We start from the raw sequence: 25,111 nt of genomic DNA, 5'->3' as shown, positions 1-25,111 counted from the left end.
CTTTCCTGGCCATCCTATCTGAAACATCTCCTACATAGTCTCATTCACACTGCTGTTTTCTCTTTATTGTTTATCAGTGTTCTGTATCTGAAGCTTACTTCTCATGTGTGGCCCCCATACTAAACTCTGTGGATGTGTTGTCTGTTTTCATGACCCTGACTCTATTCCTAGAGCCTGGGAAACCCTGGCATGGACACAGCTGTCAGGACATGGCAGTTGGAAAACAAATGGGAGCTTGGTTATGCTTGGCTCCTTGGCCCTCTCTGTTCCCTCACCCCCAACACATATACTTCTTTGCTCCCTCGTCCTCTACATAAGACATGTGACTGCAGGAGAGCCAGACTCAGAAGGAAGTTACAGACTAGACAACTCTTTGGTAGCCTGGGATCCTGTCTGCAACAATGCCACCCTTATTGTGGGTGACCTTCGTCTTCATCCTTACAGCCTCCAGATGGTTTCTGGACCTTAAGGAAGGAGGGAGGGCAGAAGGTGGCAAGATGCCTTCTTATAAAACATGCCCTGGCTTTCCCAGGGCCTCACCTAATTGTCTCCTACCTTACTCATTGGTGGTAATAAGAACCTAAGACCAACCCAACCAGCAGGGAGCCTGAGTGCAAGTGCTTCTGACTGGCCACTTAAAGATCCTGAGCCATCACCTTGAGGAAGGAGAGAGAATGGTGTCTCTCTCCATGGAGAAGGATCCATGGTGTCTATCCTACTTACCAGGCCTTGTCACCACTCTGCAGGGGGATCTCAAGCCCTTGAAGAAGCTAGCTGATTTTGTTGGACCAACATAGGAATGGAAACTCTTGCTGATCCAGACAATAGCTGTTCCTTCCTGGTTTTTCCTGTGAAAAACTCAAAAATTGTGAGCATTTTCCAAGTGCAAGCTGGCCAGCTCCTTACTGTCTCCAGTACCCACATGTCTTCTAGGCCACCACTCTGCTCCACCTAGGCCCTTCTCATGCCTCCACACAGAAGGGGACCTGGCTGAGTATGGCCAAACAGTGGGAATAACTCAGCCCACAGCAGTTACAGGCTACCCTTAGCTCCCTGGGTCATCTGGATCTGTTTAGCAAGATACAAGCATTGTGCAGAGTCCATAAGAGGTGTGAAAAAGGAACCAGATTCTAGAGCCAGAACTCCTTTGCTGGTTCAGAGACCCTAGGCAAGTCACCTCACCTCCTCAATCACTGGCAATTTTCAGAATTGTTGGGAAGGTTCACCAGAATGGAGCCTGTTTAGGGCCCACATGGCATTGGGCAATACAAGTATGCTGCCACCTTGCACCCTGTTCCACCTAACACCACCAACTGGGACAAACAGAACCTAGCCTGGAAAAAAGTCTGGAAGGAAACACATCAAATGCTAATATGACTGGACACTGTGGTACATAACTGTAGTCCCAGCAACTTGGGAGGCTGAGGCAGGAGGATCTCAAGTTCAAGGCCAACCTGGGAAAAGTAGTGAGACACTATCTCAAGGGAAAAAAAAGAGGGAGAGAGAGAGAGCTGGGAATGTAGCCCAGCTACAAGACCCACTAATGTGAATGGGCCCTGGGAAATGGGGCTATGGATGATCCCTTTTTTTTTTCTTCATACTTTCCTTGGTTTCAAAATTCTTAATTTTTTTTTCTAGTTTTAGAAAGATTAGATTGTGTCCACAATCCCTTCATCTTATTTGTTTATTTATTTATTTTTATGTGGTGCCAAGGACCGAACCCAGTGCCTCACATGTGCCAGGCAAGCACTCTACTACTGAGCCACAACCCCAGCCCTGGTTTCTAAATTTTTTTCAGTGAGCATATATTCCTTTTATAATTTAAAAATGAAATAGTAACCCCTTCTGTGCTTACTGAGGAGCTAATATTTGTTCTATATTTGCAGTTTATGCGGGAGATGGCAGGAGCCTGGCACATGACAGTTGAGCAGAAGTTCGGCCTGTTTTCTGCTGAGACAAAGGAGGCAGACCCCCTCGCAGCATCAGAAGCGAGTCAGCCTAGACCCTGTCCCCCCGAAGTGACCCCCCACTACATCTGGATTGATGTATGTGCCTTTCCCCGCTGCTTCCCCTCAAAAACTCTCCTGTGCTCTGCCCCTTTGACTTTGGGGACCAGGGCCCTATCTGAAGCCAGGCAAACCAACCTGGAGGGAGGGCCAGACTTGAGAGAGAGTTTGACTGGTCCAACCCTCTCTCCCAACCCTGCTAGCTCTTATGTCAGATCAGAGCCCCTTAGCTGACCTCCCTGGCCCTGATATTGGCTGGCCAAGCTCCATCATTGCACCATGTTTTTCTTCTTGCCCAGTTCCTGGTACAGAGGTTTGAGATTGCCAAGTACTGCAGCTCTGACCAAGTGGAGATCTTCTCCAACCTGCTGCAGCGTTCCATGTCTCTGAACATTGGTGGAGCCAAGGGGAGTATGAACCGGCATGTGGCAGCCATTGGACCCTGTTTCAAGTGAGGGCTCTCCTCCTCTGGGGGGTACTGACATGTCCTGTGACTGGCATGTGGGGCATATGTGGAGTAGTATATTTCATGTGTTGTGTCAGGTGCAGTGTGGGTTGTATGTGTCCCTGCAGCCCACTGGCCACCCAGTGGAACTGCTTCTCAAACAAGCTGAAGGGAAGGACCACTTCTCTTTTTTGTTAACATCTAATCTGTTAAGGATTAGTACTTTTATAAAACCTAACAGGAATGATTTACTAGGAAACAATCTGCACTGAACCATCCCAACAGAGTGCAATTGCCATAGATATGATCAATCACTCCTTTTCAGTATCTGCCTGCACCAACATTCAATGAGCATGTAAATACAGAGAAATTGCCTTGCCCACAGTATGCCCTCTACCTGTCTTCTCTTCTTGTCCTGGATGGCTCTCTGTCCTCTACCCTCCTATGTAGCCAGACACAGATACTTTTGGTTCCTGCTGTAACATGTCTGGCCTCTTACTTCCTTTCATATTCACAGCCTCACTTCTCCCTCACCACTCTGACTTGGACCAGCCAGCTGTCTGCATTCCCCTCCACAGGTCCTCCATCCCCTTTGTGGGATGACCCTCTTTGGAATGGGCGTGGTATGTGTTATGCTCCTCCTGCTCAGCCTGACTACCCATGTTGCCCCCCAACATCCCCAGTCTTGGCTCCTACAGCTACTTTCCCTGGAGCCTGGTGACCCTGTTACGTGAGAAGCTATTCCTCCTTAGGGCCCATCTCACTGCCAGGTCTTCCAGACCTCTCAACAGCTGGGGTCTACCCTTCTGTGAAAGCCCCTATTAGAACTGTATTTCTCCTTTGTGGAATTTCCATGGCTTTTTACTCTATAGAGATTTCTGTCTCACCCATCAAGGGGACTCATAATCTCTCCAAATCCAGGATTACAAAATCCCTGAAGAAAGGAATAGTGCCTTCCCTACCTGAGTCTCACATCACCTTGCTCAGGCCTAGCCTAACAGAAACCAACTGTGTGGAAAATTTCTCTCTCTCTCTCTCTCTCTCTCTCCCTCTCTCTCATAAATATTCTTACTTCATTGTATCTTCAGATGACTGTACTTCAGAGTTTAGCCTACAGATAGTTTATGAGACTGAAATTTCTGACCTAGGCAGAATAACACATTGTTCACTTTTCTCCCAACAAAAATGAAAATTTTTTTAAAACTTTATTCCTGGGCTGAGGGTATATAGCTCAGTGGTAGAGTACTTGCCCTAGCATAGGTGAGGACCTGGACTTGATTCCCAAAATAACAAATTAAAAAAAAAAACAAAAACTTTAGTGTGAAAGAAATATATGATAATTACCTGGCTGATGCTCCAGTCCAGGCTCTACTGGCCAGAAATGTGCCCTGAGCTCTAGGGCTACATGGTTTGCTCAGGTGGAAGGCAGGCACCCCCTGAGACTTGGCCCCCGAACAAAGTTCCCACTCTAACTCAGGCCTGGGGCTCTCTCTCAGACTGCTTACTCTGGGGCTATCCCTCCTGCATGCTGACGTGGTTCCAAATGCAACCATCCGCAATGTACTTCGTGAGAAGATCTACTCAACTGCCTTTGATTATTTCAGGTACAGAACAAATCCCACCCCATACAATGTTCTCTTATCCCAAACCCTAGGAAGTCACAAAAGGACAGTTTGCCTGGTTCATGCGTACTGACTTTGTAGTTCATTAACCTTTGTGCTGCTGAATTTTATTATTATCAGCCCTGTGTCCTGTGTCTGCATGTGCATATGTGTACTCAAAGGTAGCCTCCCAACAAAATGCAGATTTTCTTAGTTCAATTGATTTAAGAGATTTAAGTTCCACAGGGCATGGTGATGTGCTCCTATAGACTCAGCTACTTAGGAGGCTGAGGTGGAAGAATCACTTGAGCACAGTAGTTCAAGACCAGCCTGGACAATTTAACAAAACCCTGTCTCAAAAAAAAAAAAAAAAATTTAAAAAAAGGTGGGGCAGAGAGAAGAAACAGATTTAAGTACATGTCATTTACCTTTTCTGGTGATATAAGTGGTTATTGCATGAAAAACTGCAAATATGTTCTGCCTGGGTCTTGGCAAACATGGACTTTGTTATTGTATATGAACAGCTCAGTCGTCATGACCTACCTCAAGCACATCACTCAGTTGAAAGCTTTAGACATTGCAGAGGGTAGTGATGGAAGTAAGCTGGAGAGGGCTCTTAAAACCAGCACACCTTACTGTGGGAACCACTGAGATCATCATTGCTAATGACTAGCTCCAGGCTAACCTCTTAACATTAAGGGACCTCTTAACATTAAGGGTGTTCTATCACCTTTCACCATGTTATGTGACTGGCCTCTAGGCCCTAACTCCAGAAACTCAACTCTTATCCTCTTGTGGTTGTTTGAAGTTGTCCTCCAAAGTTCCCTACTCAAGGAGAGAAGAGACTACGTGAAGACATAAGCATCATGATTAAATTTTGGACCGCCATGTTCTCAGATAAGAAGTACCTGACTGCCAGCCAACTCGTTCCCCCAGGTAAGTATTGCCCTCAGCAGTGCATCTGCTGAGGGTGGGAGGACAGGGGGACGGGGTATACCATGTACAGCCCTGGAGAAGCCAACCAGAATAGCCGTTGAGGCTCGGAGCTGCCTGGCTGCTACTACTACTACTTCAGCCCAAGCTAAGGCACATGACAAGCACAGGAGTCCTGTGAGCAGAAACCTATCACCCTCACTTTTCCCCATACCAGTTCAGTTCTCAGGTGCCCTATAGGCTGGCATTGAGCTAATAAGGCCAGTGAACTCAGATGAATCCAGCATGATCTAATAGGAGCCTATCAAATGAGGGCAACTTCAGTAGAGAGGACCATGGGAACCAGCCCTTAAGGACAGGCATTTGGCCCAGCCAGAGTAGTTGGAGAAGTCAGAGATGGTTTTCTGGAAGCAGTGACATCAGAGATAAGTCTAAAAGGATGCATAGGAGCTAGCTAAGGTAGATGGGGACAAAGAACCTTCTGGGGCCAGAGAACAAACTGCTCCAGGAGAAACACTAGCAGCAAACCTCCAAAAGGAAACCACATTCCTATTCTTCTGAGCATGTAACTGATTAAAAACTACACATTAAAATGCAGTTTTTTTTTCTGGTACTGGGGGTTGAACCCAAGGGTACTCTACCACTGAACTACATCCCCAGCCCTTTTTAATTTTGAGACAGGATCTTGCTAAGTTGCCCATGCTGGCCTCAAACTTGCAATCTTTTCTGCCTTAGCCTTCCAAGGTGCTGGGATTACAAGAGTGTACCACTGTGCCTGGTTCATTTCTGGCTCCATTTAGAACAGGGCAAATAGCTCACGTAATCTGCCACCAGAGGTCCTCAGTTTACTGCTGTATCAGAGATCAACACATTGCCAGTGATCAGATAACTACCATCATTTATTAAAATGTATTTATTTACTCGTTTTTTGGCAGTGCTAAGCATTGAACCCAGGGCCTTATGTATACTAGGCAAGCACTCCATCACTGAGGTACAGCTCTAGTCCCCTCATCATTTATCAAGAAAATGATATTTGTTTTATTGTATTTTAAAAGACTAGCAGGGATATAAATTTTAGAAAGCTTTCTATCTAGTACAGTTAGAATAAAAAATTTCTCAGTGGGGTGGGAGGTGGTGGGGGAAGGAAAGATAGTAGAATGAGACAGATATTATTACCCTATATATATATATGATTACATGAATGGTGTGAATCTACGTTGTATACAACCATAGGAATGAAAAGTTATACCCCATTTGTGTACAATGAATCAAAATGCAGTCTAAAAATTTTAAAAATTTAAAAAATTAAAAATTTAAAAAATTTTAAAAAAACTTCTCAGGTGTTTGGGAAACTCACTTTCTTGAAGGGTTTACCTGGCAAAATCCTTCTCCATCCATTCCAATGCTACAGAAAGTACCTGGCCTACCACTGTTTGCCTTATCTGTGGTAAAAATATATGTTTCTCTTTATGATGCCTTCTCATCCCAAAATCAACAATATATTTGCCCACAGATAACCAAGACACCCGGAGTAACCTGGATATAACTGTGGGCTCTCGGCAACAGGCCACACAAGGCTGGATCAACACCTACCCCCTGTCTAGTGGCATGTCAACCATCTCCAAGAAATCAGGTCTGTGGAAGATTGACTCCTACACTGTCATATCTGAGTCCCTATCCTGGCGGCCTGATATGGACACTTACTCAGATAACAGAACAAAACACCGATAGACATCTTCCCTAGGTTCTAGAAACACAAGGTGGGCAGGTGATCTCCAGGAACTGCATCTGTGTTTGTCTTTCCTCCCTAGGCATGTCTAAAAAAACTAACCGGGGCTCCCAGCTACACAAATACTACATGAAGCGTAGGACACTGCTACTATCCCTGCTGGTAAGGCCCATTGGTAAGGCCACTGCCTACCATATGCCAGACACAGTACCCTGGGGTGGGGTGGCATGTGAGCACCTGCAGAGAATACATTAGGTATTGGTGTCTGGTCTCACCAGGCCACCGAGATTGAGCGGCTCATCACTTGGTATAACCCGCTATCGGCCCCAGAGCTGGAACTTGACCAGGCCGGAGAGAACAGCGTAGCCAACTGGAGATCCAAGTACATCAGCCTGAGTGAAAAGCAGTGGAAGGACAATGTGAACCTCGCCTGGAGTATCTCTCCTTACCTGGCCGTTCAGCTGCCAGCCAGGTGGGCTCGTATCATCCACCTAACCAGAGGTCCTCTGCAGGGGCCTGCCAGCTGGGTCATGAATGCTAAGGAGCATGATGTGGTCACATCAAGCAGATCAGTTCTCTCAGGACACCCACCCAGTCTTTCTGTGCAAAGTTTACACAGTGATCCTTATGATGTTGTCAGACTTCTCCCTGGAGTGCCATAGCACCCCAGAGATTAAGGAGATAACAACAGAGTAAATTCAGGGTCACAGTATAATTCACAGAAGCTTCTGCTTCCAGGAGGCAGACTGCAGAAACAGGCTTGGGAAGCGTTTGGTATTGTTCATGGATGTCATCTTTGAGCCCAAGTTACTCCGAGGAGTCATGCACTGCACCTGACAGCCAAGTGTTCTGTGAGCTCTCCCCTGGCAGCTCTGACAGGGACAAAACTCTTAGACTGGTGGTAGCTTAGAGGGACTACAGAGGTCCACTGTAATGTAGTCCCAAGAGATGGCTTCCTGGCTCCTGTGGATAGATCAGGGGCAGATGTTTCTTCACCAAGAACCCAAACTTGCCTCCTTTCTGCTTTTTCTGGTCCTAATTTGATTTCAGGAGCTGGACCACAGATGGGTTCTCCTACACTGTTTCAACGCACATGTTTATGAAATACCTGGGGCAATAACACCTGCACACTCATGCCTGTCCTCTCACTGAGTAAAGTGCCTTGTAGCCTTAGACTGTAGACTGAGAAGCTGACCAGTGGATGGGCTGCTATGAAGGGTCAGCACAAGAGAATATGGGACTGAAAAGGAGTAAATAGTGAGGGGTCTAAAGAAAGGACTCTAGAAGGATGCCCTTTGAACAGTGAGTGTAGGATAATTCTTCTTTGAGAAAGTTTGGGCATTTCTTCAGTTGGCCTATTAATGCTATTAATTTTCAAACACTTGTGTTCATACTTATTAATACTTTAGTAGTAGAGAACATTTACCTGTTACTTGGTATTGACCTGAATCCCTCTAGTTCAGCATTTCCCTCTGACTCCCCTCTTGTGGCCATGAGGGAATGTATTTGCTGGTGAGGCGACCCCACTCACACTTGTGTACCTTAGGTTCAAGAACACAGAAGCCATCGGGAATGAAGTGACCCGTCTCGTTCGGTTGGACCCAGGAGCTGTTAGTGATGTCCCCGAAGCTATCAAGGTATCATAACCCTGACACCAGGCCTGGTTTAAACTGCTTCCAGAAATGCCTGGAAATTAGACAAAAACAGTGACCTGGTGATATCAGTGGTATGAAATAATTCCCTGTATTTTCCACTTCTGTCGTATAGCCCATATAGCATTTATTTTGTTTATCATGGAAAAACAGTTAACGTACTTCAACATAATTGCAGTTATGCAGTTAGGTTGAAGTAGATTAAATGTATCGGAATCATTTTCCATATTGTTATAAGTGGTTTATAATTATCACTTTTTGTGGCCATCTTTGTGGGGTGGACCATGGGTTGGCTATTTCAAGAGGGATTCCAGGGACTTCCTGACCATCCCACATCCCTATTTTCTCCCCAGTTTCTTGTCACCTGGCACACTATTGACGCTGATGCACCAGAGCTCAGCCATGTCTTGTGCTGGGCACCCACGGATCCACCCACAGGCCTCTCGTACTTCTCCAGCATGTACCCACCACATCCTCTCACAGCACAGTATGGAGTGAAAGTCCTGCGGTCCTTCCCCCCGGTAAGCCCAGGGGCCTGCCAGAGCTGGCTCTGGTAGGACTATCCAGAAGTGATTTAGTGAAGACAAAGGACAGGGTTCCATTATCAACCTGGAAGGCATCCAACTGTATGGGTCTATCTTAAAAGACATCTTCATTCCCCATCTTTGTTCAAGTAGTTATAGAGGATAGATTTTTTTTTAGTCCTAATTCAGATGTGCTTGCTTTTTTTTTTTTTTCCAGATGCGTTTTCTAATCATATTTATTTTTCAATGAGTTTGAGTTAAAAAAAGATAGTTTGAGTTTGGTTTCAGAGATGAAAAGACTCCCCACAGCAATGCACCTGTGCCTCTTACCCCAAACATCAAAGTGTTAGATACACCAGAGATCCCAAATGACAGCCTTGTGGAGAGAAAGTCTATAGAATATTTCTAGAACCCCAGCACCATGGAATCTACTATAAATTTCAAGCCATTTCCCTGAAGCAGACTGTTTTTATAGGTGAGGGAGGCTTGCTCCATTACTTTTTCTTCATCAATCATGTGTTTTAAGCCTTTAGTCTGTGCCTTCTTCTGGGCTTTCCCCAGTTCTCAGTCCTGCTATGGTACTCCAAGGAGGGCAGAAGCAGGGAAAATTCCATTACCTATCATTATGCATTGGGTGGGACCCTGGAACATCATCTCTATTGGTTGTTCTAACCTTAGAGATCATGGTCATTTCTCCTCCTCTGCAGGATGCCATCCTGTTCTACATCCCCCAGATCGTGCAAGCCCTCAGGTATGACAAGGTAAGGCTGTGCTAGTACAAGCTGTCCTCGCCTCTCCCAGAGCTGTGTACATTCCTTCCCTCACACCCAATCCGTTCCCCAGCCTGTCTCCAGCTCTCACAGGCTCTGCAGGGCCTCCCTTGGGAGCAGGGCTGCCCAGCTGTAACTGCATTCCCTGTGCTCCTGTTGCTGTACCCTGAGGCCAACATGCTCTGCAGAGTGAGTGGGTTCTAGGACTATTGCCAGCTACTTCATCAGGGTGGACCTCCTTTTCTGGCTTCCCCTTTGTTGGATGGGGGTCATGACAAAGTTATATGAACTCCCTGAACCTTACTCCCTGTCTCCTCATTGAAAGTGATGAGCAGGATTAAATAAGATGGTGTATGTATTAACCAACTCAGACTGCCATAACAAAGCACCACAAACCAGATAGCTTAAACAACAGACATGTATTTTCACACAAACCTAATGACTAGAAGTCCAATATCAAGCAGAGCTTGTTTCTTCCAAAGTTTTTCCCCTTGACATGTAGGCATCTTCTGTTTTCCCATTTTCTGTTTATGTCCTTATATCCTCCTATAGGACACCAGTCATACTGGATTAGGACCTACCCTAATGACTTCATTTTATCTTAATTAACTCTTTAAAGACCCCATCTCTGAATACAGTCACATTCTGAGGTTCTTTAACATGTGCACTTAAGGGTCACAATTCAGCCCATAAAAGTATACATGTGCATAAAATGAGTAGCATAAAGTATGGCACAGAAAACACCCATCAGAGTGACCACAACTAGGACCCCGTACTACTCATACCCCAGGGTGGTGCTTAATGTAACCTCATTCCATCTGTGCACCACACCCCATCTGAACACAGCAGCATGTATTTCCATCTTCTCCCACCCTGTGTCTAGCCTCATTTCCCTGGCTACATTGAGCACTGGACTCAGCCCTCTCTGCATCAGGCAGCCTGGTTATGAGCCCTGTGGCCAGGGTTCCCAGGAACTGACTTCTTCCCACAGACTGGTGTAATGCTTCATGTAGGGTTTGTAGATAAAAATGCTATAGAACAGAAGCTAACCTCTCTTCAAAAACAGTCCTATAGAGAACAATTCACTGTCCTAACTAGGTAGCTGCCAGCTGTCCAACTGAGTAATGATACCATGGAGATACCATGTTTATGCCATGTAGATTGGGCCTTTGCACTGGTACCAACACTTATGGTACAGCCCTAGGCACCTTTTCTCCAGAAAGCCATTTCCCTTCCAACCGCATCTCCAAGGATGTTTTCCCTTTACTGCTTAGTGCTATGCTTATGTGGGGGCCTAACTGAACTGCCTAATCCACTGGAAGAAGCAAACAGGAACCATTGCCCAGGGTCTCTGTGTGAATTCTGGGTATTCACCACCAGAAAATGCAGTGAAAGCATTGAGCACATGGAAATTTAGACAGCTGCAGTTAACTTGTGGGTGAAGCCAAGGTTAGCATAAGGAAATGTAGGTGGGCTGCAATTTCTGTTATTTGACTGATAAATTTACATCTGCTGCTTTTTAAATTTTTTCTTATTTATGCCAGAAGTAGTGGCACATGCCTGTAATCCCAGCAACTCAGGGGGCTGAGGCAGGAAGATCACAAGTTTGAGACCAGGCTGGAAAACAGCAAGACCCTGTCTCAAAATTTAAAAAACAGGCTGGGCGCAGTGGCACACGCCTGTAATCCCAGCAGCTCGGGAGGCTGAGGTAGGACGATCACAAGTTCAAAGCCAGCTTCAGCAACTTAGTGAGGCCCTAAGCAACTCAGCAAGACCTGTCTCTAAATAAAATATAAAATGGGCTGGGGATTTGGCTCAGTGGTTGAGCAACCCTGGGTTCAATTCCTAGTACAAAAAAAATTTTTTTTAAAACAGCCAGGGGTGGTGGCACCTATATAATCCCCGTATAATCATGAGATCATACTGATGTTCCCAGATCAAATGTAGGATTACAAGGGTTTTTTTGTTTTTTTGTTTTTTTACTATATTTCATTTTATGTTTGAATATTTTAACACTGATACTATTGGTTGTTAACTACATTAACAAAGTACTTTTTTGCTTTATTCCACTATATAATACTTTAGTAGCGTCAAAATAGTAGCAATGTCAATATTGTTACTAACAATTTGCTTACTGAAAATTAGTTTAGATGGTTTTACCTTTTTGTCCTTATATTTTCCACTGGGGACATAACAAATTATGCTTTCTTATGTGAAAGTCATTTTCTCTTTGTGGTCATACCATCTCAGGACTTAGCTAACTTTGTTGTTGTTGTTCTTGTTTCTTGCTTACTATTATAAGGGAATTTTTTAAAAGTTCTAAGCCTGTGGGAACACAAATGTATATACATATTTGCTTATACTTTAAAAAAAAAAAAAAAAAAAAAGGAAGAATAAGGCTGGGTGCTGTGGTACATACCTCTAAGTTCCAGCTACTCAGGAAGCTGAGGCAGGAGGATAACTTGAGCCTTAGAGTTCAAGGCCAGCCTGGCAACATAGTAAGACTCTGTTTTAAAAAAAAAAAGAAGATGGAAGAACAAACCAAATCAAAAACTAATAAAAATTTCCAGGGAAAGATGGTGGAATGAGATTGACATTATTACCTTAGGTACTTGTATGATCGCACAAATGGTATGATTTCATCATGTGCAACCAGAGAAATGAATAGTTGAGCTCCATTCATGTACAGTGAATCAAAATACATTCTGCTCTCATGTATAAAAATAACAAATAAAAATAAAAATTTTATAAAAAATTCCAGGGAGGATGGACTGGGGTTGTAACTCATTGGTGGAACACTTGCTTCCCACATGTGAGGCACTAGGTTTGATCCTCAGCACCAAAATAAATTAATAGGGCTGGGGTTGTGGCTTAGTGGCAGAGCACCTGCCTAGCAAGTGCCTAGTGGCACTGGGTTCAATTCTTACCACCACATATAAAGAAATAAAATAAAGATCCATTGACAACCAAAAAGATGTTTTAAAAAATAAAATAAATAGGGCTGGGGAGATAACTCAGTCGGTAGAGTGCTTGCCTTGCAAGCACAAGGCCCTGGGTTCGATCCTTAGCACCGCAAAAAAAAAAAAAATTAAATTAAAATAAAATAAAATAAATAAAATGAAGGTATTGTGTCCATCAACAATTAAAATATATATAATATATACATAACATATATATAATATAATATATATAACATTATATATATACCATATTAATATATTAATGCATATATATTATATATTATATTTATACTATTATACATATTATATATACTATTATATCTATTGTATATATATATTATGTATTATATATATATAAAAAAATTTCCAGGGAGAGAGTAAACAAAATGGAGTGGTGAATATTCCATGTTTAGTAATTTTGACTTTGGAACTCTCAGTGTTTACATAATTAAAAAGAAAACATTTAAAAGCTATATATTATTCACTGTTTACCTTTAGATTTATTTGGTGAGTTAGAATTGGGAAACACCCATAGCCATGAATTTTGAAGTTTTTCCTATGCTAAGCCCAACCATCCACAATCCAAGTTGGGAATATCCATCCAAGGAATACTTTACCAGATGGTTGGCCTCAAACTGCTAAAGGAGAGGCCTCTTTGGGGAGTCTTCCCTGAACAGGCCAGTCTGCCTTTCTTAAGCCCAGGACATGGTCATTAAAACTAGAGTTACCAAAAAAAAAAAAAAAAACTAGAGTTACCAAGCTGGATGTGATGGTGCATATCTAATCTCAGTTACTCAGGAGGCTGAGGCAGGAGGATTGCAAGTTTGAGGCTAGCCTGGGCAATCTGTTGAGATCCTGTCTCAAATTAAAATTTAAAAAGGGGCCTGGGGTTGTATCTCAGTGGTAGAGCACTTACCTAACATGCACAAGGCCCTGGTTTTAAGCCCTGTACTGGAGGGTGGGGGGGACCAGTTGAGTGATAAGAAATGACCAAAAAGGAATAGAGATAAGTCCTTAGGATAGTGACTGTGTCAAAGAAAATAACTCTACATTAGATAGGGCTTTCTGGAATCTGCCCATCACTTTACTTTAAAACATTGTTCTAAACAACCTTCTTACAAATGAGCTTTTGGTGCCTAGCCTACTCGTTTCTCAATACTTGACAAAAGCAGAAATTGCTTTTGGCAGGCTTTGTTCATTTCCATGCTTGCAGTACTGGGGATCAAACCCAGGGCTTTACACATGCTAAGCAAGCTCTCTTAACCACTGAGCTACATCCCCAGCTCAAGGAACTAGTTTTGAGAGTCAAGGTTTTTAAATTCAGTGTGAGGAAACGGGAGACAAATCCTGGTTCAGGCCTGTATTGCAGACTTCTCCCACTTGGGTCCCAGCTCACCAGCTACCAACCAGCTGAAACTTGGCCTTTCTCCTGGGCTAGTTTTGCCACAAACCCTGGCAAAACTCACCCCACTGTTAGTAGCCAAGCATAGGGAGTTAACTCTTTGACAGTTAGAAAATCTTTCCAGGCCTGGGGATATAGCTTAGTGGTAAAGCACTTGCTTAGCAATGTGAGGCCCTGAGTTCAATTCCTAGCACATCACTGCAAAAAAAAAAGAAGACTGCCATTTCTGATAGTGAGTGGATCCCAAGCCTGGGCTAACTGACAGTGGCTTTGCTTTATTGCAGATGGGCTATGTGCGTGAGTATATTCTGTGGGCAGCATCCAAATCCCAGCTTCTGGCACACCAGTTTATCTGGAACATGAAAACTAACATCTACCTAGACGAAGAGGGGCACCAGAAAGACCGTGAGTATTTTGTTCTTTCTTCAGGCCTCTCTCCCCATCCTTAATGCCTTCAGCAGCTACCCCAATAAGTAGATCATTCTTTGGTGAGACACTTCTGGCTATTTAACATCACAGGCAGAGGAGGACCTTCCCTTCATAAAACCTTTGCTAAACATCCTATCCAGGTACCACCATGCAGCTCCAGACTTGAAAACCCCAGATTGGGCAGCTCTTTGTTTGATCACAGTCCAACACAGACTCTGCCTGTGTCTGACAGTGATTCTGTGTAAGGGCAGCAATTCTCAGAGAAGCCTCTGGACTCTTCTTGCTCTTAAAAACTGTTGAGGGGCTGGGGAGATAGCTCAGTTGGTAGAGTGCTTGCCTTGCAAGCACAAGGCTCTGGGTTCAATCCCCATCACCACAAAAACAAACAAAAAAAACTCTTAAAACCCTCATGTGCCATGGATCTAAGTCTAAATAGCTATATTTTGCCTGTCATTCTTTGAAGTAAAAAATGAAGTCCTGCTAGGCTAGGTAATCCCAACTACTCTGGAAACTGAGGAAGAGTATCACAAATTTGAACCCAACCTTGGCAATTTAGAGAGACCCTGTCTCAAAATTTTCAAAAGGGGGAGTGTAGCTCATTGGTAGAGAGTACCAGCATTCAATACCCAACACCACCAAAAAAAAAAAAAAAAAAAAAAAAATAGTTTCATGGAAAAAAGAGGTGAGTTCAGCTTGAAAGTCAGACAAACACTCTGTTCTCAGATCAGGACAGTGCAGGGTTTAGATATAGCAAGGTCACTCCTTGAGCATCCTATTTTCACATAGAATATTGAAAAGGTATGTACTTGGCTTAATAAAATTAATTTGTATTACTTCACTGGGGACATTCTCAAGCAACACTGGCTTTTTTCTTACTGTGAGTATGCAGCAATGAGGAATCCATGACCACTGGTGCATGTGGCCCTGTCTTGAGCTCCACGCAAGTGCAGCAGCTTTTCCCATCAGCAGGGAAAAGGGAAATGATGGCTTGCATACCAAGTCCACAGAGCACATTACAGATACTGCTATTAGGATGCTAGGAGACCCCTGGCCTGAGTAGCAAACATCCATGGATTTTTAATGAAGGGCCCTCTATGGCAGCCACTAGGGTTCAACCTTTTTGTTTTCTTGTCAGCTGACATCGGTGACCTTTTGGAGCAGTTAGTAGAAGAGATCACAGGCTCCCTGTCAGGCCCAGCCAAGGATTTCTACCAGCGGGAATTTGATTTCTTTAACAAGATCACCAATGTATCAGCCATCATCAAGTAAGTGGCAGCACTTCAGAATCCATTTTCTGGGATGTCTCATTCCAGTCCCTGCCACTCATTGAAATTGCCTAGGGAGCTTTAAGAACACCTGTGCCTGGGCCCGAGTTCCCATCCCAACCAGGTAAATGAGAGTCCCTGTGGTGGGGCTGCTGCTGATTCTGATACACAGCCAGAATAAGAGACCTCTGCTCTGGGTGATTCAAGGTAACATGCACTGCCATATGATTTCAGGAAAGACATCTTAGTTTTATTCCCTATTTTGTCCCACAGTTAGGTCACTCTGCCTTCTCCAAGCACTGAAGGATCCTTAGTGGTATCAGGAAAACTAGACATCCTTCACAACTTCCATCATTATTGGCCTGGGCCTCAATGCACATGGATCTAACTCCATGCTTGGCTGTCAGTGGCATTGCCATTTGCATGGGATGGAGCCCTGGAGTTGTGGACATTGGCCACAGGCCCAGGGTTACCCGGGCAGGGGAGGACTAGGCACAGTTCTTCCCAGCCTTGTTCCTGGGCTAGCTCCATCACACAACTTCTTCTGCCTTGGTCATTGCAAGGCCTGACCATGTCTCCAGCAGCTCTTTCCTGGGCAGCAATTCTGGCAGCTTCTACCCACAAAGATAAATGATTGGGGAAGTGTGTTAGACAGATTTGCCTCACTGTAACAAAATACCAGAGATAATCAATTTAAAAAGAGTAAAGGGCCTATGGATGTAGCTCGGTGTTATAGTGCATGCTTAGCATGCGTAAGACCCTGAATTTGATCCCCAGCACCCCCCTACAAAAAAAAAAAAAAAAAAAGAGGAAAGGCTTATTTTGGCTCACAGTGTCAGAAGTTTCAGTCCATGGTTAGTTAACCCTATTACTTTTGGGCCTGTGGCAACAGGAACACATAGCTACTCACCTATGGTGACAAGGAATCAGAAAGAGACCAGCGTTCCACAATCTCTTTAAGGGCACACCCTCAATGACCTAAAAGCTCTCACTAGGTCTTACCTTTTAAAAGTTTCCACCAGTTTCCAGTAGCACTAAGCTCAGGACCAAGCCTTTAACACATGTACCTTTGGAGATATTTCAGATCCAAACTATAGGAAGAAGGTAGCATTTTTTGGGTGGAATCATGTAATAGGTGCATGACTACAATTACCACTTTCTGCCCTTATCCTAAGGCAGGAAGACTAAGGGATCTGGAGGAAATAAATTAGAGACAGCATTTGAATCCAGACCCTACAGCCACCTGTCCTTCCCTGTGCCTCAAACAGCAACACACACACCCCCACACACACAAAGCAAGGGACAGAGACAACTAGAACACAGCTCCACTTTAGTCCCCCATTGGCCATCTAGGCTTCTTCATGAGAAATACCAGACAGGCACCGCTACAAATAGTCTCCTGACAACTTGCCTCAAGAGTAGCTGGAACTGGAAAGAGAAACAGAAAAGGGAATACAAATGGGATGGGCCCTGGGTTGTCCCCCAGAGGCCAGTTCCTGCAGGAGACAACAAAGCATTTGAATCTTGTTTTTCAGGCCCTACCCTAAAGGCGATGAGAGAAAAAAGGCTTGTCTGTCAGCTCTGTCTGAAGTGAAGGTGCAGCCCGGTAAGCAGGTAGCCTCTGGAGGCCAGTGAAACGAGGGGAATTGCTACTCTCTCCAGGGCAGCCATGAAGACAATGGCCTGGCCAGCCATACACACACATCCTTGGGCCCTTGGGCATCCAATGCTCTAAGAATGGGGTTTCCTCTTATCCTATCACACATTTACAAAGGAAGAGAAGCCCTTGACTGTGGAACAAATACAAGTATAGAAGGGTGTTGGGAGAAGTGCTGAGACTAGCAGAGGCAGGGTGGAAAATTTCCACGTGGAGAGCAAAATTCCACCAGGGTTGGTGATAGATGGCTTCTCCAAAGCTGAGACTCAGCACATCCTCTTTCATAAGCATCTCCTGGGAGTTGGTGGTTCATTTGTTAGATGTCTGGAAGTATCTGTGAAGGGTCAGTCAGCAAGGACAGATCTATAACAAAGTATAAGAAGTTGCTGGTAATCACAGATGAAAAGCAGTCCTCTGCAAGGTGGGGTAACTGCAGGTTGAACTTGCCATGTAAAGTCTGTGTTGGGAACTGCTGTGGCCTCCACCATGATCACACCTGGGCTCCCTGTCCCTCCCTTCTGTCCCTGCACAGGCTGCTACCTGCCCAGCAACCCTGAGGCCATTGTGCTGGACATTGACTATAAATCTGGGACTCCCATGCAGAGGTGAGTGCCTGCCTTGTTCACGTCTGCAGTGGCCTTACTTAGAAGTTTGCTGTATCACATGTACCATGTTCTTTTTTTTTTTTTCTTTTTTTTTTTTTTTTTTTGTAGTGCTGCAAAAGCCCCATATCTAGCTAAATTTAAGGTGAAACGATGTGGAGTAAGTGAACTTGAAAAAGAAGGTCAGTACAGAATTCTGCTTTAATTTGGGATCTAAATGCTTTTCCTTACTAGTGCCAGTTTCTTTTGGCATATTTAGTTTATTACCAGGTCCCCAAAAAGATGATGACTGTTACCTCTCAATCTCTTTTTGGAGATGACACAGAATTTATATATATGACAGACATGCCCCACCTTGGAAATATGCCCCAACTCAACTGGCATGTCCAGAAGGCCTCTTTAGGACTGAGTAGCTTGGGGCTTTTGTGAGTTTCCTCTGGCAGCCTTATAAATGATCACAGACTGGTGCTTCAACAACAGAAATTTATAATTTCAGAGTTCTGGAGGCCATAAATCTGACATCTAGGTGTTGGCAGAGCTAGCTTCCTTTGAAGGCTCTAGAGCAGAATCCTTCCTTGCCTCTCCAAGCTTCTGGTGATCTCCAGCAATCCTTGATGTTCCTTGGCTTATATCAGCATCACTCAAACCTCCACCTCTGTCTTCACGTGGCCAAATTTCCCTCTTATAAGGATACAAGTTGGGACTGGACTTGTGGCTCAGTGATAGAGCACTCATCTAGCATGTGTGAGGCTCTGGGTTCAATCTTCAGCACCACATAAAAATTTTAAAAAGCTATTGTGTCCACCTATAACTAACACAATTTTTTTTTTTTTTTTTTTTTTTTTTTTTTTACAAAAAGGATGCTAGTCATTAGTTCAGGCCCCCCAATCCAATATGACTCATCTTGACTTGATTATACCTGAAATGACCCTATTTCCAAATCAGTCACATTCTGAAGTTTTGAGTAAGCATGAATTTTGGAGGGACACCCTTCAACCCAGTAGAGGGGATGTGACCAGCTGCACAAAGAGGCCTCTGGCTGTTGTGGGGGCACACCTTCCATGGCCTTTCCACACACTCTGGCTCCTAAGGCCCCCAGGAACTCCATTGTGCAGACATGCTCCTCCGGCCCCATTGACTCATAGTGCCTGACACTGATCCCAGGCATACCTGAGACCTCTCTGTGGATAAAAATGGGACTCCTTTTTTCAGTTTCACCTAAGAGCAAATATTCTTAGGAAAAGACTCCTGACCCAGTAATTCCACTGACCCATGACATTTTGGGGGCCCTCTAGGGTCCCTGTTTAGCCCCATTGGGCTTTGTAGAATTGATTCCCAAGATTCCTGGGGTTCTTGCCAGGCTTATGAGCAGTACTTGCCCTGAACCCTTACAGGACTTCTCACTACCCTTAAGCTAACAGGCAGCCTCTTTGCCCCACTCACAGGTCTGCGATGCCACTCGGACTCTGAGGATGAATCCTGCAGTCAGAATGCTGATGATCAGAAGATCTGCTGGCAGGCAGCTATCTTCAAAGTGGGGGACGACTGTCGGCAGGTGACAGAACTGGCCTAGCAGGGCCACGCCCCTTTCCCCCCAGGTTCTAGGCACACTCAAGAGGCAAGCCTTACATGCAGAAATATGAATCTTTGCTTCCCCTCATTTGGTTCAGATACGATGGAGTAAATTAGGGCTGTGCAAAACCCAAAGGTCTCTCCTTTCAGCCCCACCTGCTCTACCTCCAGTGCTCACCCAGAGGGAAATGCCCTGAAGCCAGCAGGGCCCCTCATTCACATCCTCCAGGTTGCATGGCCTTATGCCTAACCCATCCCCAAGTGGGTAGTGAGGCAAGGCCCTGCTCAGCAATGGCCTCCCTTCTTCCATCACGGGCTTCTCAGCTTCCATGTGTGAACCTCAAGGAATACTAGGAGCTGTGTGGGCTAGGGACCAAGGGGAGGCCAGCCAACTGTATCCCACACTTCGTGGTTCCTAGGACATGTTGGCCCTGCAGATCATTGACCTCTTCAAGAACATCTTCCAGCTGGTTGGCCTGGACCTCTTTGTTTTTCCCTATCGGGTGGTGGCTACTGCCCCTGGGGTAAGTTCACTGAACAGGAGCCCCACAACAGACCTGTCAATGCCTCCCACTTGACAGGCCTTAAGATCCATTTCCTCCCTAGTGCGGGGTAATAGAATGCATCCCTGACTGCACTTCTCGAGACCAGCTGGGCCGCCAGACTGACTTTGGCATGTATGACTACTTCACACGCCAGTATGGGGATGAGTCTACCCTGGCCTTCCAACAGGTAGCCAGCACGGCCTCAGCCCCAGGGCTTATTTGCACCCATCCCACCTCCACCATTTACCTGTTAATCAGCACTACTTTATTCCTTCCCCCACTCTTCAGTCCTTCATTAGGGATACCTGTAATCTCCCTTGGCCATCATAGAGGAGCCTAGAGCTGACTTCCCCAGCAGGAAGTGAAACCCTGAGTGTGGAAGGTCCTGCACCCCAGACCCAGCCATGCTCACTTCTGCTGTTGTGTGGTCTGCCAAGGTGGAGCCACAGATCCAGGCCCTGGGGTCCTAGGTGCAGAACCCAGGAGTGCTCCGACAGGTCCCAGAGCCATTGTAGCCCTCTCTACACAGGCACGCTACAACTTTATCCGAAGCATGGCTGCTTACAGCCTCCTGCTGTTCCTGCTGCAGATCAAGGACAGACATAATGGCAACATCATGCTGGACAAGAAGGGCCACATCATCCACATTGGTCAGCCGGGCCACAGTTATAACCTCCTCTCCCTTCACCCTTCAGGCTTTAAGGGGAAGAAGGGGGCACCCCACAGAAAGTCAAGCATACCCAGGGCCACCCAGCAGGGAGGGCTAGGAGGGCATTCAAGTCTAGCTCTGAGATCCAAGCTTTTGGCCAAGAAGCCATCAAATTGTGGAGGGTACCCAACTGGACCCTGGAAAGCTGCCACTCTAGGGGTGGTAAGAGTGGTATCAAGGACCTCCAGTTCAGGAGCTGGGCTTGTCCAAGCTTGGTGCAGGCCTCACTAAGCCAGCCTGGATCCCACCTTCACTTTCTTCCCTCTCTCTTCCTCTGCCTGTAGCTCCCCTGCTGTCCCCAAGAAAACCTGACCCATGACCTGCTTATGGGTTGTAATGGCTGCTGGTGTCTGAGTCCATTTCTGCTCCTTAAAACAGATTGCCCCATCCCCACCTGCCCTCACATCTGCCCCAGTTACAGGTGGCTTTGGGGTCTTGCAGACTTTGGCTTCATGTTTGAAAGCTCACCGGGTGGCAACCTTGGCTGGGAACCAGACATCAAGCTGACAGATGAGATGGTGATGATCATGGGAGGCAAGATGGAGGCCACTCCCTTCAAGTGGTTCATGGAGATGTGTGTCCGTGGCTACCTGGCTGTGCGGTGAGCCCTTGGGGATCAGAATATACAACCCCTCAAAAGTGGAGAGGAGAGAGGTGCCAGCAGTGCCTGCTACCCCAGACTTTACCTTCTGGTCACCACTCTTCACCTCTCCTAGCAGCCTCTCCTCATATCCTGCCAATGCCCCTCAGCCTTAGGCTTTCCCTTCAGGGCATCCTACTTACCTTTTAACAATAGCCTGAGTACCTGCCATCCCCCAAACTGCATGCTATAGACTGGCATTGTCTGGTTTCATATGGTATGTCACTTGGCCAAGTCCACACAACATGTGAGAACATCTAGGCTCTAACCTCTCAGTACCTCCTGCCCTGCCAAACAAGGGAGGGTAAGAGCATCTTTGAAATCATGGCTGGAGGCCTCACATGGTGGGGACAGGTGGAACCACTCAGCCATCTAGGGATGTGTGTGAGCAACCCAGTCCAGGCATGTGCCAGCTAGGGAGCAGCAGATTGCATGTGAAGGGGGCTACCATAGAAGGAAAGGTACAGTGGAAACCCAGAGGGAGGCTGTTGGAAACAGCCATACTACAGTACTACAGACAGTGCCACCTCCTTAATCTGACCTTTATCTGCCCCATAACTCCCCATCTCTCCACAGGCCCTACATGGACGCAGTCGTCTCTCTGGTCACTCTCATGTTGGACACAGGCCTGCCCTGTTTCCGTGGCCAGACAATCAAGCTCCTGAAGTAGGTTCCTTAACAGACACACAGACCATCTGGGGGACAGTTGTCCATTGGCCTAGGCTCTACCCAAATGGGATCCTGTTATGTGATTGTAACTGTGATTATCATCTCCTTGCCACTCCAGAGCAGACAGAACTGTGAAACTGTCATCAGACCATGTTTGTAGAACTACCCAGCTTCTGTTGGCCATATTGAGGTCATATGCAGGCATCCTTTAGTTTCTCAGTGTTGCTGTGCTGACTCTGAGCCCTGGGGCTGCAGCAGCTTAGCTGCCCCATGCTTAGTCCTCTCAAGCCATGAGGCCACCCTAGAAGTTGCAGGAACAGGGACAAGTCCATACTAGGCCAAATATGACCTCAGCACTATCCCCAGCTTCTGGAACATGAATTCTAGAGGGTGCATTTCCTTCAGGATATGGCCTTCAGCTAAACAGATTCCCACAGATGTCATAGTTCATTCCACAGGCAGGACCATGTCATACTGGAGGCGGGGTCAGAAGGAGCTATGGCAGCCAACAGCAACCTCTTTTGATCTTTCTCCCAGACATAGATTTAGCCCCAACATGACTGAGCGAGAGGCTGCAAATTTCATCATGAAGGTCATCCAGAGCTGCTTCCTCAGTAACAGGCAAGTCACACCACCTGCCCATGGTCACTGGGCACCTGGCAGCACCAGGCCAGTGACATGGAACCTGTAGTTCCACAGGTCTCTTATAAGAGACCTAAGTTTACTTGAGCCTCAATGGGAGCTCTCAAGGAGTAACAGGTGCTGGTTTAGAGAGGCTTGGAGATGCTGAGGAGAACACCTGGCAGAGGTCAAAGACAGGACTTATAGGGATTTTGAACTTAAGGCACACAGGACCATGAGGAGTGGGGAGGGAGCTCCAGACGGTTTGGGCCCCTTGTGCAAGTGCTGTGTTAGCACTGACAAGAGTGGCCAGCTGGGGACAGTTGTCACACATTGCTGTGATAGGCATGATGGAAGGTTGGGTGTATGTGCTAAAGGAGAGCCCAGGCTAAGGGGTTCATGTGGGTGAGAGTCAGAGGTGACTTTGAAGTGTCCACTCTGAACAGGGAGAAGGTGGTTCCAACAGTTAGGTGAAGGCAACAACTCTGAGAATCTGGGGGCCACCCACAGAGGGGTCTCCTAAAGATCGGGAGGGTGGGAGGCTGGGGTGCTTAATTGCGTGGTGGGTTACTCCATATCCAAGCAGGCAGAGGGCCGGGGGTGTAACCACCTGATCAGGGAACTGCTGGCTGAGCCTGAGAGAAAGATGTTGAGAACCCACCCAGAAAACCATAGGGTATGGTACCCTAATAGGCAAAAAGAAAGAAGCCTGGAAAACACAGGAGAGAAATGGGAGGTAGCTCAGGATGGATGTGGGGAGCACCCAAATATTGTCAAATGACTTCTCTATGAAAGTGGTTTGTGGAACAGAATAAGGAGGATCTAAGATGAAATAAGATAGGTATGTGCTAAGAGTGAGGAGCAGGCTGGGAGTAGAAAGAGGATTATACCTCCCAAATCAGAATAACAGGCCACGGGGCTGAAGTGTGGATCTATTTTGGAGTCTACTGCCAGTACATTCACACCTTCAAGTTGCTGGGTGGTGAAGGAATAAGGGTTGAGCAGATAGGGAGGGCTCCCCAGAGGTGAGGGGGCCCTGACTGAGCAGGTTCCTTACAGCCTCCCTTTACTCTCTCCCCTTGACCTTCCAGGAGCCGGACCTATGATATGATCCAGTACTATCAGAACGACATCCCTTATTAAGGAGGGGCCCTCTGAAACCCTCTGCCCTATGTGACCCTTCCCAAAAGCCACCCCACAGTCATGGAGCCTGAGAGCATTTCTGTCCCCCAGCTGCCCCTCAAGAAGCTCCCACACTATGGTCAAAATGGGTGAGCTACTGATGGTCCTGCTGTTTCACCCAACAGAGTTGTTTTATAGGAAAAAGAACTGAAGCCCTAGAACCTGGCAACCACTCCTTCCTTAGGCATGGCCCCTTGTGACAATGTTTGGTGATGCCAGAGAGACTGAGATGACAATCATCTGATGGTGCTGTCTATGCACAGGTGTGAATCTTTTTGTTTGCACTGGACACATTCCCAACTTGTCTTATTATATAGGTACATGAAGTATTTTCTTGTGTATAAAAAAATTATATGCAACTTAAGAGTGAACTAACATGGACAAAATAAAAACTCCAAAAAATGCTGTGTTGGAATTTGTCAGGATTTTATTTTTGCAGTACTGGGGATTAAACCAGGGTGCTCTACCTCTGAGCTACATCCCCAGCCCTTTTTATGTACTAAGTTGGTGAGGCTGGCCTCAAACTTGGGATATTCCTGCCTAAGCCTCCCAGGTCTCTGAGATTACAGGTATGCATCACTGTGCCGAGTTTGTTGAATTTAACAATGTGTCCTGGGCTTTGCTTCTGAAGGGGAAAGACTCAGTGATACCTACCTATCTATTCCAACCTGTTATGCCTCTCTATCTTAAGCAAATAAGAAGTGAAGACTAAGGCGGATACAGTGGTTTGGGAGGTTGAAACAGGAGGACCGTAAATTCAAAGCCAGCCTCAACATCTTAGCAAGGCCTTAAACAACTTAGCAAGACCCTATCTCAAAATAAAAAATAAAAAGGGCTGGGAATGCGGCTCCACGGCTACGTGCCGATGGCTGGTTCAATCTCTGGTACCAAAAAAAAAAAAAAAGAAAAAGAAGTAAAGACTTGAAGCTAGAAAATTTATAATGGGTCAGAGGTCAAAATAAGACCAGTCACCTGAAAGGACAATGGAATTACCAATCACAGTGGAATTACTAAAATTATGAAATTACCACAGTGCAGCATGAAGATAAGGAAAGGTGAATAAGAAGCGCCTATCAACTTAGAATTGCCAGAATCAATGAACACCCATACTCAGCTTCAGGTAGCAGTTGAGTCCTGAGCAATATAAATAAAAGTATACATAAGAAGTCAATGTGTCAGGCTAGGGTTGTGGCTCAGT

At 45.7% G+C, this 25,111-nt stretch overlaps 1 protein-coding gene across 1 annotated transcript in view; it reads left to right on the top strand.

Annotated features, from left to right (window-relative positions):
• Window positions 1-24,328, top strand: part of Pi4ka (phosphatidylinositol 4-kinase alpha) — a 139,882-nt gene extending 115,554 nt beyond the window's left edge. Inside the window, exons 33-55 of the mRNA XM_047560234.1 lie at window positions 1,887-2,045; window positions 2,306-2,457; window positions 3,948-4,055; window positions 4,861-4,988; window positions 6,499-6,618; window positions 6,797-6,876; window positions 6,993-7,186; window positions 8,261-8,351; window positions 8,720-8,887; window positions 9,598-9,651; window positions 14,307-14,427; window positions 15,587-15,716; window positions 17,252-17,322; window positions 17,906-17,978; window positions 18,087-18,157; window positions 19,421-19,530; window positions 19,967-20,071; window positions 20,154-20,279; window positions 20,622-20,742; window positions 21,243-21,402; window positions 22,018-22,107; window positions 22,648-22,731; window positions 23,823-24,328. Of these exons, the coding sequence (XP_047416190.1) occupies window positions 1,887-2,045; window positions 2,306-2,457; window positions 3,948-4,055; window positions 4,861-4,988; window positions 6,499-6,618; window positions 6,797-6,876; window positions 6,993-7,186; window positions 8,261-8,351; window positions 8,720-8,887; window positions 9,598-9,651; window positions 14,307-14,427; window positions 15,587-15,716; window positions 17,252-17,322; window positions 17,906-17,978; window positions 18,087-18,157; window positions 19,421-19,530; window positions 19,967-20,071; window positions 20,154-20,279; window positions 20,622-20,742; window positions 21,243-21,402; window positions 22,018-22,107; window positions 22,648-22,731; window positions 23,823-23,874 (2,568 nt within the window). The 3' untranslated portion in view covers window positions 23,875-24,328. The remainder of the gene's footprint in view (window positions 1-1,886; window positions 2,046-2,305; window positions 2,458-3,947; window positions 4,056-4,860; window positions 4,989-6,498; window positions 6,619-6,796; window positions 6,877-6,992; window positions 7,187-8,260; window positions 8,352-8,719; window positions 8,888-9,597; window positions 9,652-14,306; window positions 14,428-15,586; window positions 15,717-17,251; window positions 17,323-17,905; window positions 17,979-18,086; window positions 18,158-19,420; window positions 19,531-19,966; window positions 20,072-20,153; window positions 20,280-20,621; window positions 20,743-21,242; window positions 21,403-22,017; window positions 22,108-22,647; window positions 22,732-23,822) is intronic.
• The last annotated feature ends 783 nt before the right edge of the window (window positions 24,329-25,111 follow it).

Source organism: Sciurus carolinensis, chromosome 8, assembly GCF_902686445.1.
Source record: "Sciurus carolinensis chromosome 8, mSciCar1.2, whole genome shotgun sequence".
NCBI classification, from domain to species: domain Eukaryota; kingdom Metazoa; phylum Chordata; class Mammalia; order Rodentia; family Sciuridae; genus Sciurus; species Sciurus carolinensis.
This window is presented reverse-complemented; position numbering and strand designations above follow the sequence as displayed.